At 35.3% G+C, this 22,831-nt stretch overlaps 1 protein-coding gene across 2 annotated transcripts in view; it reads right to left on the reverse strand.

The window, feature by feature from the left end:
- Positions 1 to 5,539: 5,539 nt before the first annotated feature.
- The window catches only part of TOGARAM1 (TOG array regulator of axonemal microtubules 1), a 68,716-nt gene continuing 51,424 nt past the window's right edge, over positions 5,540 to 22,831 (reverse strand). For both annotated transcript variants that reach the window (XM_081049924.1, XM_081049923.1), the window contains 9 exons: positions 19,323 to 19,428; positions 18,795 to 19,030; positions 18,224 to 18,382; positions 15,310 to 15,436; positions 13,921 to 14,039; positions 11,555 to 11,744; positions 9,457 to 9,676; positions 7,284 to 7,370; positions 5,540 to 6,688 (listed from right to left, as the gene is read on the reverse strand). In XM_081049924.1, the coding sequence (XP_080906050.1) occupies positions 6,435 to 6,688; positions 7,284 to 7,370; positions 9,457 to 9,676; positions 11,555 to 11,744; positions 13,921 to 14,039; positions 15,310 to 15,436; positions 18,224 to 18,382; positions 18,795 to 19,030; positions 19,323 to 19,428 (1,498 nt within the window). In that variant the 3' untranslated portion in view covers positions 5,540 to 6,434. The remainder of the gene's footprint in view (positions 6,689 to 7,283; positions 7,371 to 9,456; positions 9,677 to 11,554; positions 11,745 to 13,920; positions 14,040 to 15,309; positions 15,437 to 18,223; positions 18,383 to 18,794; positions 19,031 to 19,322; positions 19,429 to 22,831) is intronic.

The raw sequence follows: 22,831 nt of genomic DNA on the forward strand, positions 1-22,831 counted from the left end.
TCAGTGTTAATCCAACTTTTTTTCTGGGCTGTTCAGTACACATTTCCTGTTTCTCTCTTCAGAATATAACATGCAATGAAAAAGTGCATAAAAGACCACATGGCTCACTTAACACGGTATATTTGCTCTCAGAAATGGAATTTGTTCATTTACATTATGAATTAATCACTAAATTATGGTGCCTGTTGTATTAGTTAGAAACATTTAGACTCCTGTATTTAGTGTAACTCACCTGTAACTATGTATCTTTAGAGTGCTAGGTACAGTCCCTTCACCAAGAATTTTAAAAATACACAGGTGGGCCAGCCCGGTGGCTCAGGCGGTTAGAGCTTCATGCTCCTAACTCCGAAGACTAGCGGTTCAATTCCCACATGGGCCAGTGGGCTCTCAACCACAAGGTTGCCAGTTCAATTTCTCCAGTCCTACAAGGGATGATGGACTCTGCCCCCTGCAACTAAGATTGAACACGGCACCTTGAGCTGAGCTGCCGCTGAGCTCCCCAATGGCTCAGTTGGTTGGAGTGCATCCTCTCAACCACAAGGTTGTCTGATTCGACTCCTGCAAGGGATGGTGGGCTGTGCCCCCTACAACTGGCTAAGGGCAACTGAACCTGGAGCTGAGCTGCGCCCTCCACAACTAAGACTGAAAGGACAACAACTTGACTTGGAAAACAGTCCTGGAAGTACACACTGTTCCCCAATAAAGTCCTGTTCTCCTTCCCCCCCAAAAATAAAAGAAATACACAGGTGAAGGGAAGTCAACATCTTTAAAAAATATTGTAGTGCTTGTTCTCTTTGGCTGGAGATGCTACAGTTGATATTGGTGCCATGATTTCCATGGTGATACGGATTCCTAGATGGCAGAGAACTCTTCTGTCGGAGGCAAAGAGGCATATTTAGGATAACACGGAGCAGGGCCTTGTGGTAATTGAATGGTCTGGCCAGCAGGGATATCTAGCAATATCTAACTGATCCTGGGACCAAAATAGATGGGTAAAATGCTAAAGTCTTTGTTGTTTTATATTTTTAAAATCCCTCTAGACTGGTGAAGAGAATCACAATCTCCAACCTAGTTCCTGATGAGGCAGAAAAGGGTTAATAAAGGTGAACCTGAAGGGGGACTGCCCAGGCCTGCATCCCCTCCCCACGAACCACCAGGCTCATTGTCTAGAAATAAATCTAAGATGGCTAAACCCTTATAAAAAGAGCAGATAAGCCCCAACTGGTTTTAACTGGTTTTTTACGCATGTGCAAACTGCCAAAACCTGCCCATTAGTTGGACTCTAGCCTAATTACAATGTAATTAGAATGGCATAAACATTAAGGCTTGGCCCCCTGTGGGTTTTTCTGTATGCATTCTGGGTAAGAGCATGTGCAGAAAGGAACTAGTTATATAACCAACATATGTCAATCAAATGACCTCAGTCTATGTGTCACATCTCCTGCCATAAGGAAATTTGCCTACACTTTCCTATGTAAGAAAAAGCTAACCTAAAGTTAGGTGCAGTCCTCTGCCTTGGCAATGTCTAGGCCGGCTTCTGTCTTCATGAATAAACTTACTTCCTTGTTCCTTGCTCTCCTCATTTCAGGCTGAGTCTGTGAATTTTTTTCACCTTTTGTGAACCTTCAGGGGTTCATTTCAATGACACAACAGTTCCCAGGACCACTTGAAGGCAAATAACCCTAAAAGAGGATTCTACAGTAATATCACTATGAATAATCTTCCTATTAAAACTGAGGGTCCTTATGACTTTGATTACATTTGCTTTTAAATCCTAGCTCTAGAAATCATATCCCTCTCTCTCTGCTCCTCAGAGACCTAGCCTTTCCCCGGATAATCAGCAACCTCAACCTAAGTTATGTTTCAGCTCTTGAGCCCTAAGGTGGAACAACCCCCTGGCTACTTTTCCATGAGACTGAACAGAGGGACTCCGGAAAAGACCTCGGAGCTGTCCCCAAGAGCTGAAGAAATGATTCATTACCCTTACAGCACCTTCGACTAATCAGCTCCCAAGATGACCCCAGACTCCTAATCTGCGGTGTCTTGATTTTGCCTTGTATAATCTGTAACCTACAAGCCATCGGGGTGTGTGGGCTTTTGAGCAACAGCCTCCTGTTCTCCTGCATGACGCCATTCTTAATAAAATAGCTGATATTTCTCCACTGCAATTCTCGGTGTTAAGTATTTGGCTCTGCTAGCACCAAGTGGATGAAGTGTTTCTGTTCTATAACACTATTCCTCCAAAGAGACTTTTGGATACTGATCAAGGTAATTTCACACTGGGAAGAATGTGCTGACTTTTCAGAATTTATGGGACACTGGTTCTAAACTAGTATCAATTCCTGGGGGCATAGAATGCCATTGTGGTTCATCAGACAGAGTAGGTACTTTAGCATATAACAGGTTATAGGTTCATCACTCATATCCATTCCTGCTACCTTCCCTATTATCTTCCTCTGCTATTGAGACTAGGAATTAAACAATTTCTCAGTCTCCTTTGAATCTGAGCATGGCCAAAGAGATATAGGTAGAAGTAAATATGAAGGGCCTTCTTTCCTAAATAAAAAAGCAAAGCCTCACTAGAGAAACTCACTAGTGTTACAAGCATCATTACATGTTGACTCCTTTGTCTTCCAAATCTAAGCGTGTCACCAATTCAGTTCAGTCCTATCACCAGAATACCTTTCAGATTCATTCTTCTCCCACTGCTTCCAATATAGTTTAGACCTTTACTATAATATATACAGAGGCCAAGCCCGAGCTAGATCACTACACTCCTTCCTATCGAAACTTGATGTAACCTAACAATCTTTTTCAATCCATAGTACAGGCAGCTACTATTAATCCTTTAGGCTGGAACGTTTAATGAAATCCATTCGCCATGGGTGGGCTCTGGATCAGTGCTTCCAAATTGATTTCCTTGCCTATATCCTTTCTTTTTTTTTCTTTTTTATCAAAAAAGAAAACATTTTATTTGTATCACTAAATACAATTAGTCTCCCTGATTATAGCCCATAATGAGTGTCACATACAACACAGAACGGTCTGCGCAGAGGTAAACAATCCAGCATCTCTTCGGTATACAACTATCCCTACACTACTGGTTATTTTAAACACACCACTTCCAATCTTGAAAACATTGCTTCCTGTCTCCAGAATAAATTTCAAACTTCTATATCATTTACCATTTTATTCAAGTACTATTTGGTTAGCACCTAGTATAGGCCAAGGTACTGTTTCAGGCATAGTGGTGGAAAAAAAAAGTCATTCAAGATTGGTCATAATTTGGTGTACCACCAGATCAGTCTTCATTTTACGTAATATCTCACAAACTCCATGTTTCCGTATATATTTATAAAAAAATCACTACTTTGCTAAATCTGCAATTTACTTTAATGCCTTTAATTTCTGCTTGTCCTGTTCTGCCCAGAGCAGAGTTTAAGTATGAATTAAGTTCTCCTTTACAGTACACAAGACTATAAATCATTCATAATACTACAGCGCTTGATTTTGCCTTCGCTTGACATATTCAGCCAGCTAACTAGCAATGAAATAAGTAGGCTTAGCTTATCCTAGCACTAAAGATTTCTATAGGGTTTCTGTTCAGCTTTCTTCATCTTCGTTTGCTGCAAAGGAATGTTACCTTTCTAAGAGAATTCAAAGTTTTTTTTTTTAAAGATTTTATTGGGGAACAGTGTATACTTCCAGGACTTTTTCCAAGTCAAGTCGTTGTCCTTTCAATCTTAGTTGTGGAGGGTGCTGTTCAGCTTCAAGTTGTCCTTTCTGTCTTAGCTATGGAGGGCGCAGCTCAGCAGTTGCCATTGCTAGTTGCAGGGGGTGCAGCCCACCATCCCTTGCGGGAGTCCAGGAGTTGAACCGGCAATCTTGTGGTTGAGAGCCCACTGGCCCATGTGGGAATCAAACCGGCAGCCGTCAGTGTTAGCACAGAGCTCCAACCGCCTGAGCCATCGGGCTGGCCCCTCTGTACGTATATATTTGATAGAGACACTGTAGTTACTTTATAGTTAGGCTCTTTAACATTATGAACATTGTCCTGTGATTCAAGTATTTCACATTTTAATGACTAAATGATATGAATTCCACTGGGTAAATATTCCATTAAAATATTTTTCTCTTATTTTCAGTTGCAGTGCGTGCTAGTGGGGTTAGACTTTTATAATTATCACTGCTTGTGAAAAAAACATCCTTTATTCCAGTTTACCCAGGCCTTTGGATTTTCTTTAGTTCTTTCAATCACTCAATGAGCAGTCTCCTACTCTTTCTTGACTTCTGGGTTGATAGATAACGTTCTTGATAACAGAATGCTAGACTTCTGAATGCTCAATATCAAGAAGTTACTAAAATAGAGAAAATCTTTAAGGCTTGGGACTCTGTCACACTATGGCTATTCTCTTTATGATAAAGCACACAGATTATGTGAAGTCTCCACCTTCTAGCAGTGATTATATTTAGTGTGCTTTTTCCAATGCAAACCTCAAACTACATCTATTTAAAACAAGAGGTAAGTAAGCTTATCCATAAAGTAATGGTCTTCTTCTGCCTTTGAAATTTAAATTTACCTTATCCAACAATCAATCAATACAAACTTAGTAGGCACATTCCAAAGACACAAGGTCAGTGGTCAAAATTAATATTAATAAAACTTGGAATCTTTAAACTATGGTTTCAACGTTGTATATTGTAAAGTGTTGAAGCAAAATTTCATGAGAATTTCAGATTTACAACTGAAGTTAAAGAGTCTAAACCAGGTATTGGCAAACTATGCCAGAGGCCTGTTTTTGTTTGACCTGAGCTAAGAATGTTTTTCACATTTTTAAAGGGTTGTAAAAAAAAGACAAACAAACCAAAAAACAAAGACTATAACATAATCTGTGCCTTAAAAAGCCAAAAATATTTACTTTCTGATCCTTTACAGAAAAAGTTTGCCAACTTCAGACCTAAACTATAGGAACACAATAAAATACACTTAAGAGAAAAGATAAAGTATTTTAAAAGTACGTATGTAACTATAAAACAGTGCATATAAATAGAAAAAGTAACCCAGTCTTTATTATTCTTTCAGTTTAGTTTCTAAAGGCATTAAAAACGTTTGTTTTTTCCTCAGAAATCACAGAATATAATACAAAGACTCGCAATTTAAAAAGCAGCCAAATACATTAAAAAACTGGTCAGTGATGAAAGAAGTGAAAAAGAATGCAAATAGTCCACAATTCTAATACACTATATAAACTCCAACATAGAACCATGGAATTTTAGAGTAAGATGAGACCTTAAAAATCATCTAGTCCAGCCCTCACATTTTAGACATGAGAAAACTGAGGACTAGATCTGGCAAGTGACTTGCATAGGTCACACAGCTACTTTCCTGTAAAGCTAGAACTATGTCACACATAGATCAATAGAGATAGGTCAATATTATACCAAGTATATCAAGTAAAAGTGATCGGTCAATACTATATATATTTTTTCCATTTTAACATGTATGGAAGTTGGAAAAATAGGACACCTCTCACACATCTACAGAAATAAATCCTTTTATTTTATAACATTCCTGTTCTTTTTAAGGATGCATACAGTACTTGTAGCCCAAGAATTCTAAGAAAAGCTATAGAATACCTGGCACTATTTTTGAGAATTACACAACTGGGCAGCAAAATAACACCTTTATAAATGTCAGGGCATATAGAAATAAAATTTAGTGTTTGCACAAAAAATAGGGAAGTTACATTCAACACGTTTTCTTAAACGTGCATTTAAAATGTTTAAATGTTTCCTAAAACTTTGGTCATCATGCTTTATTATAACTTGTTAAATTACACAATTATGTAGATGATTAAACCCAAGTGGTAAGCAAATATATCACATGAATACAAAACAGCAAAAGCAAGCTAATACTGCACAATCATATTAGCGGACTGATTTGAGAAATACATGTTTTTCACAAACAGCACACAAAACTTTGTGATAACATAGTTCATTGACTTTTCTTCCACTTCATAAAGTAAGACTGAGTAATGAGACATAGCAGAACATGATTACATAATAAAAAGTGTATTTTTAATTACAAATCTAATTGTACATATAGGGCAACAGATTGCGGTTTCTATATAGGATAGTGCAAATGAGCAGGACTTTTCTCCAAAATATTAAAATTGGACTCATTCCACGTGCCTCAGACTTCAAGAATATTAGGTTGTGTTAATTATTTTAGGTTTTTATGTGATGGGTACAAGGGGTAGGGTTGATATAGGACAGATGTGTACTCATAGGCTGCGAATAAAAATAGCCATTGACGTAATTTACTGAATGAAAAGTGCAGGCACTGAAAATGTAACTTCAAAAAAGTTCCATTTGTCACCATGTAAACAGTTTTGTTCATCATATTATATTTCATGAAAGATTCATAATTCATTTCAAATTGTCATATCAAGCAATTCCTCTAAACTCTTTTTGATATGTGGTGGTTGAGATGCAGCCTGATTTAACAGATTCTGGCCCATGTGTGCAAAAAGTGCTTTTGATAATTTAGCTGTGGCTGTTCGTATATTTCCTCCTGCTCCAGGCAGAGAGCCACTATTTGTCATGTTCCCTAAGAGATGCCATAAAACAACCAATACTTTCTGTTCAGTGGCATGGGGCTTCCTTTGATAGAGTTCCATGACAATATCTGAAACACAAAAATATGGTAAACATTGAGGGTTTTAAAAACATGAATTCAAATTGTGCTAATCAAAAAGCATACCAAATATATACTATTTTAGGCATCTTAAAAAAAGCAGGTCAAAAATTTTACTCCCAAAGACTGGGATCATAACTTATTAGAATACCATATATGATGATTAGTTCAGGCAAAAATAGTAAAGACAGGAATCAAATCCCAAATTCATCTCAATGTTTCCCAAATGCAATTAATTAAAAATTTATACATTTTTGATCCATAGACCTTTTATCAAACACATAATTTGAAACAGAAGTTTTCTATGAATACTAGTATTTGATTTTAATTCTTTTTATTTAACCTGTTTATTTCTACTAACAGGAAGACTAAACACTGGAGGGAAAAAGGATAAAATTCTTTTGAAGACAATTTTTGGTGTAAAAGTGTTAAAAGATCCTATTGTGGATCATTATACAATTTATTTCTACTTCATAGATAATGATACTAAATTTGGTAGCTATCCTAAAAATAAAATTTAATACCCATTAGTTTATCCTTAATTAACAAAACACTTCTTTAGAAATAACAATTTAAAAATATTTACCAGCAAGCTTTTCAGTCATATCCTGTTTTGCTTTTCCATTCAAAAACTGAGCTTTTGTGCAAAATGGCTGTAGAAGTAAGTAATTGTCTAAACAAAAAGAACACAGAGATGTTTAAAGAGTTATGAGATCTGTTATTTTCCATTACATAGAATTGAAAGGAAAAAATATGCAAATGTGTTAAAAAGGTTTTTTAATCTACCTACTTAATCTTATTTAAAATTCTCTATAAAACTTTATAGCAATTTATAGATGATATAATACAGAATTGTACACCTGAAATCTATGTAAATTTACTAACAATTGTCACCCCAATAAATTTAATAATAAAAAAAGGAAAAAAAAACTTTATAGCAAATGAGAAATAAAAATACATCAGAATATTAAAGGAGCTATCATAAGGTATATGAAAAAAGAATTGCCTACCTCCTAGGCATCTTATTCTAAATATTATAGAAGTTTATTAAAAAAAAAAAAACAACAACAGAAAAAAAAATTGCTTTTTGGGGGGTAGTTTTTACCTTTACTAATTTTTCTATTCCATCACCACAAAGATCTCCCTAGTGCTACCTCTTTAGTCACATGCAGACTCTCTTTCTTAACTCCACCTAAACCCTGACAACCACTAAGCAGATTTCTATCTGTGTAATTTTGTCACTCTGAGAAGATTATACAAATGGAACACAATAGCACGTGACTTTTTGGGATTGGCTTTTTTCACTCAGCATAATGCCCTTGAGGTCAATCCAAATTGTGCTGTGTGTCAACAGTTCATTCCTTTTTATTACTAAGTAGTATTCTATGGTATGGATGTATCAGTTTGTTTCACCACTAACCCAGTGAATTACATGTAGGTTGTTCAGGTTGTTGGCTATTATACATAAAGCTGCTATTAACCATCGTGTACAGGTTTTTGCATGGACAGAAGTTTTCATTTCTCTGGGATGAATGCCTAGGAATGCAATTGATGGGTTATATGGTAAGTGCATGTTTAATTTTTAGAGAAACTGCCAAACTACTTTCTAAACTGGCCATACCATTTTATTTACATTGTACAGCAATGTATGAGAGATCTAGTTTCTCTGTAACCTTGTTAGCATTTGCTGTTGTCACTATTTTTAATTTTAGCTGTTATAGTACTTGCTACAGACTGAACATCTGTGTTCCCCACCAAATTCATATGTTGAAACCCAATCTCCAATGTGACAGACAATATTAGGAGGTGGGGCATTTGGGTGGTGAGTAAGCCACGAAGGTAGAGCCATCATGAATGGGGTTAGTGCCCTTTCTTAGAAAAGTGCCCCAGAGAGCTCCCTTGCCCCTTCTCCATGTGAGATGGCCAACAAAGAATCAGGAAGTGGGCCCTCACCAGACACTGAATCTGCCAGCACCTTGGTCTTGGACTTCCCAGCCTCCAGAACCATGAGAAATAAATGTTTGTTGTTTTGAAGTGAAGCCATCCAGTCTGTGTAGTTTGTTATAGTAGCCCTAACAGACTAAGATACTTTTGTAGTGATCATGGACTTAATTTGCATATGCATTTCCCTAGTAACTAGTCATGCTGAACATCTTTTTATGTCTTTATTTGTCATCCATAAATCCTCTTCGGTAAAATGTTTCTTCATGTTTTTTGCCCATTTTCTAATTGGATTCTTTTTAATGCTGAGTTTTTAAATTCTTTATATATTCTATATATGAGTTCTTTGTCACATATGTGGTTTGTAAGTATTTTGTCCCTAGTCTTTTGCAGAGCAAATGTTTTTGATGAAGTCCAATTTATTGACTTTTATGGATTATGCTTTTAGTGTCATGTTAGCAACTCTTCACCAAGCCCTAAGGTCCTGAGGATTTTCTCCTATGTGATCTTCTAAAGTTTTACAGTTAAGTTTTTCATTTAAATCTATTATCCATTTTGAGTTAATATTGTGAGATGTCAGGCTGAGGTAGAAAAAAACAAACTGAAAAGTCAAAAATAAGGGAAGAGAAAGTCAATTTAATGGGATAACATGTAATCACTAAAAGCAAATAAAAATGCTACTAACGAAATGAAAAAAATTCATGATATTAAATGACAAAAATTGAATAGCTAGGATTTCAGCATTATTAAAAATAAGTAGAATCAGAAAGTACAGAAGTCAAGTCAAAGAAACTAGATGCCAAAGTAAGATTTCTTACCTACGTGCTGACTCAGTGCCTGAATAACATTTGTGGCAGCAGCATAGATGCCTGGATTCTTGGAATTCAGATTGTTATCTACTATTGCTGGAATTAGCATGTTGATTATAGGAGATAAGTTGTCTCTAAGCAAAGGAATCATTTTGTGCATTGTTTCTAAAGCCACCAGATTTACTTTACTATTGGAATCATGAAGTCGAGATTTAAAAGCATCAAAAATCTGAAAGTGGTAAATTATTTAAAATGAAATACTGTTTATAGCAAGTACATTTAAATTCTGTTTAAACACACACACACACACACACACACACACATTTATTTAACCTGAATTTAGAAAATAGGAACTTTATAAAAATTTGGATGACAAATCTAAGTGTTGAATTTTCTTATAGTGAAAAGAGAAGACTTCAAAAATCATCCCAAAAGACATCCTAATAAATTAAGGTTGAGAAATTTGACTCAATAGGCAGATGACTTACTATAACTGTGATAAAAATGCCGTTTTCTGGAAAGTGCAAGTTAGCTTAGCTAACTCTAAGAACTTAAGAAAAGTTCCTATTTTTATTTGTAGCAGAAGTAGACATATAAGTTTCACTGTAGAGATTTCAGTTTAGGTTTCTTATGAGAATTTTAGATTCAATTTTAGAGTTAAGTTTTTATTATTACCTCTTAATTAACAATTGTTCCTTGCTCTTCAGAATTCTTAACTTTCATAAATAAAACATATAATAAAGTGAAGGCTAAGCAATTGTTAAGTCATGTCAGGTGAGTGAAAAGCTATTCTCTGAGACTGAGACTATTAACTAGTAATTCCTGGTATACCGTGTTTCCCCCGAAAATAAGATCTAGCCGGACAATCAGCTCTAATGCGTCTTTTGGAGCAAAAATTAATATAAGACCACTTATCACTTATATTAATTTTTGCTCCAAAAGACGCATTAGAGCTGATTGTCCGGCTAGATCTTATTTTCGGGGGAAACACGGTATACAATATTTTCATGTTAAGAATAATCTTCCCAAGAGATTTAATCCAAAATGTAACTTTCTGGTTCCTATTAGATGGTAATGTGGTACTCTTCTTCTGAATATTAAAAGACATCACCACTGGAAATAAAAGAGTAGTTTTAGTATGTTTGCCAAGTTTAATGCACATAATACAAATTTTAAATAGAATTTAATAAATTACTAACGGAATTAACTAAACTAAACAGTAATGAAGCATAAATAGTCTATGCTCTAATATCACTAATGTTTATTATTATCTCTCTATTACTTCTTGTTTTCCTAAAGGTAAGATACATAAATTAGTATATTTAGATGTCTATCCTACATATGAAAAGTTTTAATATATATTCTGAAGTATTACCAAGTCTCTTATCTCCTCTGCTTTTTAAAACATTTATCGATTCACTCAACATATATTTACTGAATGCCAGGTTTTAAGCTCTTTCAAGGAGTTACCCTCTAGTGAGAGGATTCATACAAATAAGCAGTTATTTTCTTACTTACATATTTTTTTAAACTTTTAAAATTTATTTGAAGTGTGTTTTTCCAGGACCCATCAGCTCCAAGTCATATAGTTGTTTCAATCTAGTTGTGAAGAGCGCAGCTCACAGTGGCCCATGTGGGGATCTAACCGGCAACCTTGTTAAGAGCACCGTGCTCTAACCAACTGAGCTAACCAGCCGCCCTCTTATTTTTTTCCAATTACTTTGAATTGTTCTACAATGTTTTTTAAAAAGCAAAACCTAAGCAATCCATTCTTTTCACTGTTTATTTTAACAACTTAAAATTATATATATAAAATACTAAGGGGCGGCCGGTTGGCTCAGTTATTAGAGTGCAGTGCTCATAACCCCAACGTAGGGGGTTGGATTCCAACATGGGCCAGTGAGCTGCATCCCCCCACACAACTAGATTGAAAATAACAACTTGGCATGGGGCTGGTGGGTCCTGGAGAAGCATACTGTTTCCCAATATTCCCCAATAAAAATTAAAAACAAAACAAAACAAAAACAAGATTTAGGGCAACTTTTTATACTAATAAACTTTATTAGCCATTGACTGAAAATGAAAATTAATTTTGACCTGTCCTTACCTTCACAATGTTCCCAACAACAAGCTCTTGACTGTTTTCAGTATCTGATAAAAGCTGCTTAATCCCACTAATTCGGTCACGAAAGTCCTTTGCATTCAATAAACCGGTTATGACTTTAATGTACTCAGCACTTTCTAGGGAATTACGGGGAACTGATTTTCTGGTGACTTCACGAATTTCAGTTACCTCGCTAAAGTAAAAGAGAGGTAAATTTAATTTCATGATTAATTTCCTATTAAAAATATGATAAATAATCCTCATTATATATTCACTTTTTAAAAAATTCACAAAATGATCTAACCTACAGCCACGAGACCTGTGTTGGTGATTTGCTAGCAGGACTCCCAGGGTTCAGCATGTAGTTTTCCTTATGGCTAAGATGTATTACAGCAGAAGGATACAAAGCAAAATCTGCATAGGGAGAAGGCGCAGGGGTCCAAGTCTGGTGGAAACTAGATGCAAGCTTCCAAGAGTCCTTTCCCAGTTGAGTCGCACAGTATAAACTTAATTCCTTTAGCAACAAATTGTGACAACACATGTGAAATGTTGTCTCGCAATGAAGCTTATTAGATAGTGCCCAGGGTTTTTACTGGGACCTGGTCATGGCTGGTCCTCTGCCTAGGAAGTACCACAGTCCCCCACTCCCAAAAGGAAAGCAGGACTTCAGGATAAACCACATTGCTTGCTCAAATAATTTAGGCACAGTAAACAATGAGTATAACGCACAGAATAAAGTAAAAATCATTAATCCACAATAATAAATAAACATTTGAATAAATAAATACGTGGGGGTAAAGTGGCAGTTTTTCTTTCCAGAAAAATTCAATAAATGTAGAAGGAATAAGGGAAATAATAGATCACCATTAGACCAAAACAACCACAATAGTTGCTGTAGGCAAGCTCTATGAATCGTTGCTAAAATTAGTGTGCAAATATATGATGAGAAATAGAATATTTCAAAGTATGCCAAGATATCTTTTACAAAGGGAAAAATAGTAACTTTGTAGTGAAGAAACCCAGTAGAAACCACTTTCACCTAGTGATCAAGGTTAAGATTTTCAGTAATAAGATATAACAACATCATCCACTTCGTGAAACGATGCACTGAGAAGGACACAACACCATTTTTGTCGTATTCTTGTCAAAAATGCATAACCGAAACAAACTGTGAAAAAATATCAGACAAACCGAAATTGAGAGACAACTATAAAATAAGTAACTGGCTAGTAAAGTATTTAGAAAAAGCCTGAAACACAGTATACTCTCAACGTATGTCAGAAAAGCATTTTTCGTTGGATGCGAAAAAAGATTTTTGACCGAAATATCTGTTCCAGGATCTTAAGTGGTTATCTCTCTTTTCTTTTTTGGGGGGTAAGAGTGGGGGGCGGGGGATATTGGGGAACAGTGTGTTTTTCCAGGACTCATCAGCTCCATGTCAAGTCCTCGTTTTCAATCTAGTTGTGGAGCTAGCTCACTGGCCCATGTGGGAATCGAAACTGCGACCTTGCTGTTATGAGCATTGTGCTCTAATGACTGAGCCAACTGGCCACCCGTGGTTATATCTTAATGTGGGAAAATGGCAGCTTCTGACTTAGGCCCGGAGGAGTACGAGGTTTTGCATTTCTAATAAGCTCCTAGGTGATGCCAATACGGCTGTTCTGTGGATTGTACTTTGAATAGCAAGGTCCCCAAAGCATATACTGTCACATGAATTTTTCTTTTGTAAAATTTACTGTTTTAGTTTATAAAATATTTTAAAGATATACAAATACAGAAAATATAAAATATACCTATGTATTTACTCATGCAGTTTTAAAATCATGTTTCAAATATACTTAAAAATATACCAGAGATCATAATACTTGTGAAAGATTTTTTTAAGTTATACAATCAAATTCTTAATATGTTGCTAGAGCTTAAACAGGTGAGACAACTGCATATACAATTATATTTGTAAAAATTTTTAAAGTAGTTTTTTTACTAGTTGGTGGTATTATAGGTGATTGGTTAAATTCTTTTAATGTTTGTATTTTCTAAAGTTTTTTTTCTTAACCATAATTATGTATTACTTATATAATCAAGGGGAAAAAGTAAAGGCTATAAATTTTTTAAAAAATCAGAATTGTCTAACACAGGTCTAATATCAACAGGTTCAATAACACTAAAGCTTTACTAATGTTTAATGCACGTAAAAGCTAGTTGCTGTGAGTGTATAATTGCCTTATTAAATCTAAGTCCTCAACAACTTTTACAACTCTGTTAAATTTTGACAAATACCTCTGGGATACCTCATGAAAACATCCAAATGAGACTACCACCACCAGAGAACAATTTCTCTAATGATGTGAACTATCAAATGAACCTACCTTTCGGCTGAATTGGTAACATCTCTAGAAACAGATGATGACCTTGTATTTCCAACACCACCAGTATGAGATCGTCTTCCTTTTGCCGAAGGAGTATCTAGTGGTAAATCTCCCAAGCCCTATAAGTAAATATAAAGAAAGGCAATGTAATAAAAGTCTTAAAACTAGTAAAGTGAAATAACGCATAAAATGTAATTTTCATAGAAACTATTATTGATCATTTTTAAGATTTAATGTATTTTATTAATCTGCTATGCTTATGCATTAAAGGGTATCAGGTATATAGAATACCTTGTGATTAGTAGTAAATAAACAAAATAAGTGACGAATTAATAGGAAATGATATTGGCTTGATAAAAGTGTTTAACATTTTAAAAATTAATATGCTATATTTTATAACTACTCTTCTTAAAACTTAAAACCAATATAGAAAATATGCATATATTACATAAACAATGAATTCCTATGAAATACCAGTGTGAGTTAAACATTTCGATAAGAACTATTTAAAACCTTTTTTCCCCTGATACTTGAAATGACTCACAAATATAATCTGCGTCATTTGAGTAAGATATTTTTTGCTTACTTTAAGATATTTTATGCTTACTTTACTCATTTGAGTAAGATATTTTATGCTTACTTGAATAAGTTCTATAGGAATTAAGCTAAAATCTTTAACATCAATAGGCAGAAAAAAATGTTCTGAAATGTATATGTACCATACACCTTTGAAATATCCTTTCATAAGTTAATCAGAGAAGAATAACATAAATTAATGTAGAAAAATTTTATATTACTAAACATATTTTTTGCAAAAAATAATATGTAAATGGAGCACTTTCTTATAAGACAATGTCATGTTTTATTTCACTTGGTATTCCCTCAGTCACTGGTTTCACAGACATTTCTGAATCCCATTACCTACCAGGATAAGTAAGACCTGGGGCTTCCCCTCAAGGAGCTCCCTATCGGTACTCTGCAGTGTGGTGGGAGCTTGAATAGTGGGACATGAGAGGTAAATAAAGCAGGCACCCAGCATGACGAGCATCACTATCCTCATTTTATAAAAATAAAAATTCTGGTTAAAGAAATGATGTGCCTAAAATTATATATATGTAATTGCTAATTCTCAGAGTTGTGATTCAAACCCAAGTCTCATAACTCCTATAAGCCACACTACATTCTACCAAATATCAGGTTTCTGTTCAATAAACATTGACTGACACTGTGAATGTCTACTTAGTACTATAGTTGCTGAAACGCCACTGTAGATACATTGTAAACGGTTAACAGAAATAATCGAAGAAGTAATCATTTCTATCCTTTACCTTCCTGTACAAACAAACTCTGCTTTGAAAGTTGTTTATAAAATAAACTCTTTCCACATACCTTTTGCCGTAAACTTTTAACAGATTCCTTAATATATGGCAAATCTTTAGATGGGACACACTTTTCAAGCATTTTATCAAAGTTAGGATGACACATCATTAGAAAAAGCATCTTTCGACCATAATACCTGTAGATATTTGAGAAATATGTAAATAATTTTACATATTTTAACAAGCTCAGTTTCTGTCCTTACTTTTCAACAGAAAAAAACCTATCAACATCAAGATCACCATCCCTATTTTAAGTAAGTACTGAAATTTAGTTACACTAATTGGACTAGAGAGTATAGAATTCTCTTGCCAGCCACCTTTTAAAAACACTATTTATTTGTGTGTCAGATGAAAAGCCAAAAGCTTTGATTCTATTTTTTAGGACCCTAAGGTTCATACCATGGCTGGCACTTGGCGGAATTGCGAGTTAGGAGAAGTCTTATGGGAGTCCTGGGTTCCCTGCCCAAAATGACCTTTTGCTGCTTATCTGCTGGCTAGGTGTTTAGGCCTGAGTTGACCTTCCTTAGGTTCTGTCTTTCTGACCTTCTATCTCTTTTTTCCTAAAGCCACAACTTACCTGAGTTCCAATTCTTCAAAAGCCTTTTCTCTGCTACCTAAACACACTCAAAGTTAGTTGATAAATTGTGGTTGGTATATTAATGAATGTGTAATGCTCTGCAAACTAGGATTTTAATGTTCTATGAATTTTAGAAGAATTCTTTCAGGATAATACCTTAAACCAGGATATCATTTTAATAGTAAAACCTACGATATCATGGAAGTATACATTGGAGATATTTTTGGATAGAGTGATCTTATAGTATCTCATAACAATACAATATAATTATTCTTCAAGGAGGCTTGACCCTAAAACAAATTACAGTTATCTTTTTGCCTACAACTTAGAATATGTATATGGAACTAGAACAGAGAAGGCAAGGCTTTTGAGAAGGAGGGGTATAGGATGATCTCAGTATCACCTGTATCAACCAGACTCTCAAATATAATGAAATTACAAAAAGGGAGATAATATCAGCAAACAAAAATTACTTTTTCTCTCCTCACAATCAGAATAATGTCTATACCCAGACAGGTAGCTCCTAATCAGTTATAGTTTCAAAGATGATTCTAAGTTTTGGCTCAGAATGTTAAGGATATAGGCTTACTAGAGGCCCTAATGATATGGGAATGGCTAAAACAAACAAGCAAGCAAGCAATAGGGACACAAAATGGGACAAATATCAAAACTGGGAAGTTGTAACCATTTTATAATTTTAAAACTACAAATAAAAATCTAGGAAGTGACAAAAGGATTATAAGATACTATGCCATTAAGGAAAGGTTAAGACATAAAACCATCATTATGAATCTTTTCTTCTTCCTAACCAGTCTACTTGTATTATACTCCAACCCTACTAAGTTGTTTTGAACATTAGTGTGGTGTGCGAAATTTCTAAAATGGTTCCTCAAAGATGTCCTACTCTTCCAGCATTATGTTATGTTATACGGTACAGTGGACTTTAAGACAGGGAAATTATCTGGATTTCACCTAGTCACATGAGCCCATAAAAGCAGGGAGCTTTCTGTGGCTGGTAGCAGGCAAGGAAGCCAGAGAGATTCTAAGTATGAGGAGAATTTGATGTGCTGTTGTTGGCTGGCTTGAAGTCGGAGGGGGCTGCCTGACAAGGAATTCAGTGGCCTTCAGAGCTGAAAGAGGACCCTGGCTGACAGTCAGCAAGGAAATGGGGATCTCAGTCCTATAACCACAAAGAACTAGATTTGGCCAACAACCTGAATGAGTTTGTCAGCAGATTCTTCTACAGAGCCTCTAGATAAGGGTCGAGAACTGTCATCACCTTGATTTCCACCCTGTGAGACCCTAAGTGGAAGCCAGTTGGGCCATGCCAGACTTCTAAAAAACAAACAAACAAAAACCCCCAAAAACAAAAAGCTAAAAAACAAAATCTGTGTTGCCTTAAACCATTATACTTGTGGTAATTTGTTACGCAGCAATAAAAAATGAACACACCATCTATATTAGCTTTTGGTATAATGACTTCACATGATTAACTCGTTACCTAAAGTAAGGGACATCTTTGTCTTAAAATGTTAAAAATTTGATATCCTTCTTACGTTAGTCTCTATGAACTCAGGGTTCTCCCTCTCCCCTTTTAATCTAATTTCACATAAAACTGCCTTAATCGTTTAGATTTTGTGTGCAATGTTATCAATCACCCAGTCCAACCTTCCTGATTTTATAGACAAGGAAACAGACTAACAGAGGCTGAGTAACTTGCTTAAGGGCAAACAGTGAATGGGGCTAAGAATTGAACCTAGACTTCTGACTGCATTCAATATTCGTCACCACAGCTATTGTACCATCCACATCTTATTTTGTCATCTTTCTCGGAATGTTCTTAACCTTCATAAAAATGTTCTTCAGGCACAGACAGGAGTCAGAAATTCATGGAGTTTTCTAAGTGCAGATATCTCATGCTTCAGCAGATACATGCTATTCATTTTGCTATCCATTTTTTCATGTGCACCTATTTCCTTGATTTTACCTGACTGGTTAGAAAATGTATCCTTTTCCCCTAAACTCACTGCCTTACATTTGCCCACAATGAAGTTCTTCTGCCATTTTTTGCCCACTCACACAGTCTTGTGCCATTTTCATGCAGGCCCTCCGTGACATGACATCTCACTTCCCGGAAGTAAGTGGTGTCATCTGTAAGTCTGGAGAATGCCCTGTGCACTCCCTCAGGATCACTTACAAACTGGTTAAATAAGACCATCCTTCAGCACCAATCCCTGGGGATCCCACTTATCCATTTAGAAAAATGTTCATTCTTTTTAAACCTTTGTTTCTTTCTTTTAAGTCCTTATACTGAGAGATTCAGCAAATATTATTAGCAGCTATTCACCTGGTTTCTTGTGAGCTGTCCTGAGTGAACTTAGCGGCGGCTGGTAATATACGGTCAGCTAAATCTTTTGCTCCAGATAAAATACGCTCTGGTTCCATAAATTCCACCACATCTGATAAGTGCTGTGCTGTACATCTTCTTACTGCAATGTGTAAATGGCTATAAGGAAACATGGTCAATTAAAACAAAGCTGATGCACGAACAATTTTCCAAAGATATACCTTTGAAGTTAGTTAAATGATTAAACTACGAACCTTCATCACCCCTGAAAGTTAAAATGGCAAATTATTTGCTTTGGCTACTCCTCACTAAGAAGTTAAAAACAACCCCCCCCAAACGTCCATCACTAACATTTATTTAGTTCCAGATCTATCAATGTAGGTAGCATTATTAGAATAACAATATTACTCTTTGTACGTTCAGCACTTAATATGTTTATCACATACAAATTATTTAAATAAATGTTTTTCAACTGAAATAATACTGAGATCTGCTTGTTTGTTCTACACCCCAGATTACAAAGAGCTGCATTACCAGTTTAAGGACATATCAGGACTATTCTGAACATTACCTTTGTCCTCCATTGATAAGAGAAACAACTGCACGTGCAGGAGTTACGTTGTTGACCATAGCTCTCAACGCTTTGTCAACATCTTCTCTTATAAAAGTATTTGATTCTCCTGCCTTATGCAACAAAACCTTTACTGTAGTATCTAGTTCTTGATCCATGCTCTTTTTCAGATAAGTGAAAAGATCACTTAAACACACCACAGCAGCGCGAGAAACTCCAGAGCGTAAATTTTTCACCTAAAAAAAAATGTCCAAAATGTACATTTTGCTGATATTCTGAAAGAAAACCAGTAATAATGACTTTGAAACCACATTTACTATTAAGGTAACATGTTTTAATATGTATTATCTTATGTCTTAAATATGAATATTTAATAATTTTTTTCAGTATTGCAAAGTATGGCATGAGTTACTTTACATATAAGTCTACTCATATCACTTAGTTTGGTTTCTTTATAGGTCAAATAAATGTGGCATATTTACTCTTTGTTATTCAAACAATTCTTAACTCAGCTCAAAATAAGTTTACCTCTTGAACTACTGCAAAATTTGTTTCATGCAACTTTGTGTTCAATATTTCAGGATGAAAAGCAGCTAAGCATCTAATAAAATTCAGTCCCTCAATTTTCTTCTCCCTATAGGAAAAAGAAAACAATGAAAAAAAATCTTATTAAAATAGAGCTCAACTGGAATAGGATGTCTTCTTTTGTGTGTATGAAATATTGCCAATGAGGAGACCTTGACTATTTTCCGTTATCATGTAGGAATCTCAAATAAAAAATATGTAAAGTTTTGTTTGTTCTAATAGTGCTCTTTCATTATTCAAAAGATCTTTTAAGAGCCCAAAGCACTATGGACAAACTAAGTTCCTTTGTAAATAAACAAACTAAGTTTCTTTGTAAATAAAAAGGAACATAATTTTTCCCCTAGTAAGAATGCCATATTCTTTCTAGAGAACAGACGGAAATGAATGGCAAACAAAAGGTAAAGGAAGAAGTAAAACAAAAACGGAAGGAGAAAAGTAACCACCTGTTTACATTGTTGGTGAATATATAATCCAAGAACAGAAAACCACCACCTGGTGGGTCTGTAATTTTTGTAACTTATATTTCTTTTTCATTATCTAACATAATGAGCCAGAGGAAGGGTACGTGTATACTAACGTACCCAAGAGGATGGATTCAAGTGGGATTTAGATATAAAATTTCAAACTTGATGGTTTTCATATTGTGGGTTTGAAAAATGTGAGCTGAGTCTTAGTTGGTAGTCTTAATGGTGGTTATTTTTTTAAGCATTTAAATCCTCTGAATAGTTATGGAAAACAGAAAAGACCTAAGATGCCAAAGTGGTACGAGTAAACCTATTTAACAATTAGCTGGCTCAAAATTTTCATTTTTTGGATAAGCATAAAATAGTTTACAGTTACAGTTTAGATGCAGAAATAATCCGATTCAATACACATAAAAGTAAATAGAAAGTAGAGTCAAGAGCAGGGAGGTAGAAAAAGAAATGAAAAAATAGTGGCTGAAATTTTTCCAAATTTGATCAAAACTATAAACTTTCAGATCCAAGAACAAACCCCAAACAGAATAACCACAAAAAAACCACAACATGGAACATCATAATCAAATTGCAAAGAAGAGTGTTAAAGGGATATTCTTAAAGGTAGCCATAGGACAAAATAAAGGCATTATATACAGAGGAACAAAGATAATAATTGCAGAAGACTTCAGGTCAGAAATATGAAAGCCAGAAACCATAAAATCTAAATGCTTAAGAAAACAAGCAACAGCAATAATCAACAACAAATTTTCCATTACAGTTGGAGATTTCAAAAGCCCTTCCACAGCAATTGATAGAATAAATAGACAGGAAATCAGTAAGGATATGGAAAACTTCACACTATCAACAAACTTTAACTACTTAACACTTATAGAACACTATAACCAACAATAGCAGAATGCAGATTCTTTTCAGTTTATGTGAAACGTTCATCTGAAAAAGAAAACATCTGTCCTCATGGATCTTACAATGACAAGAAAATAAAATATAAGGTCAGGTAGCAATACGGGATATTAAAAATAAAGCAGCATAAGAGGATGGGGGAAAGAACACTATTTTAGTGAGGGTCAGGAAGGAAGGCTTTTCTGAGGTGAGTTTGACACATCTGACAGGTATCTGAAGGAAGGGAGAGAGAAAGCCATCAGGAAAGTGTTCAAAGAATGAAGTACAAAGATCTTGAAGTAGGAAATGAGCTTGGGTTCAGGAAACAGCCAGGGGACTACAGTGGATAAATAAGGCAGAGCATAGTAGGCAGTGAAGCTACAGAATGAAGGACCCTGTAAGCTACAGTAAGTTAAAAAAATTTTTTTTTCTATTGTATTAGGGAGCAAGCCACTGGAGGGTTTTGCATGGGGGAATCCCATCGTCTGATTTATGTTTTAACAGCATCACTCTGGCTGTTGTACTCATACACTGCAAATAAAACTAGCATAGAAACTAGTGATGACACCACTATAGCCAGGTGAGAAGTGATTGTGGCTTAGATTAGAAGATCAGCAGCAAGACACCACTATAGCCAGGTGAGAGGTAATTGTGGCTTAGATTAGAAGATCAGAAGCAAAGAACGCAGTAAGTAATTGGGTGCAGGGTATGTTTTGAAAGTAGAGAAACTGATAGAATGTGAAAAAATGAGAAAAGGTCAACACTTACTTAGTAAGAACAACAAAATGTCCATGGAGGGCTATTAACTAAACTGGTGAATACTGACGGAGAAGCAGATTGGGATTTGGAAAAGGGGAAATAAATTCTGTTTTAAGGATTTTTGCATCTATGTTCATGAGATATACTGGATATCATTCTGTAATTTACTTTTCTTGTCTTTGTATGGTTTTGGTATCAGAATAAAACTGGACTCGAAGAATGAGATGGGAAGTACTCCAGCCTCTTCAATGTTCTAGGGGTATGTGTAAAATCGATTTCTTCCAAAAATGTTTGGTGTAATTCACTAGTAAAACCATTCCAGCCTGCAATTTTCTTTATGAGAAAGTTTTAAACTCAAATTCAATTTCCTTAATGACATTGGGTTATACAGATTATTTACTTGTTTTTGAGTGAGTTTTGGTAGTTTGTGTACTTTAAGGAATTTGTCCATTTCACTAAGTTGTCAAATTTATGGGCATAAAGTTGTTTATCACATTCTTTTATTATTTGTTTAATAGCTGTATGATCAGTAGTGATGTTCCTTCTTTCATTCCTGATGTGGTCATTTGTTTTTTCTCTCTTGATACATCTAACTAGATGTTTATCAATTTTATTGATCTTTTCCAAGAACACACTTTTGTTTTAATTGATTTTTTCAAAAAAAAATTTCACTGCTTCTATTTTGTATTTTGTTGATTTCCACTCGATCTTTATTATTTTCTTTCTTTGCTTATTTTGGGCTTCATTGGCTCTTCTGTTTCTAGTTTAAGGTGAAAGCTGAGGTCACTGACATAAAACTTTTCTTCTTTTCTAATAGAGATGTTACAGTACTATAAATTCCCCTCTAATTTACTAGCTACATCCCACAAATTTTTATGTTTCATTCTTAATTCCTAACTAATTTAATTCTACTGTGGTCAGAGAACAAAACTTGTATAATCTGAACCCTTTTAAATTACTTGTTTCATGTTCCAGAATATAGTCTCTCTCTTTTTTTTTTTTTCACATTTTATTGGGGAAGGGGAACAGGACTATTGGGGAACAGTGTGTACTTCCAGGACTTTTTCCAAGTCAAGTTGTCCTTTCAGTCATAGTTGTGGAGGGCACAGCTCAGCTCCAGGTCCAGTTGCTGTTGTTAGTTTCAGGGGGCACAGCCCACCATCCCTTGAGGGAGTCAAACCAACAACCTTGTGATTAGGAGGATGCACTCCAACCAACTGAGCCATCCGGGAGCTCAGCGGCAGCTCAGCTCAAGGTGCCTTGAGGGACTCGAGGAGTCGCGGAGTTGAACCGGCAACCTTGTGGTTGAGAGCCCACTGGCCCATGTGGGAATCG

This window comes from Rhinolophus hipposideros (genome assembly GCF_964194185.1).
Source record: "Rhinolophus hipposideros genome assembly, chromosome: 5".
Classification (NCBI taxonomy): Eukaryota; Metazoa; Chordata; class Mammalia; order Chiroptera; family Rhinolophidae; genus Rhinolophus; species Rhinolophus hipposideros.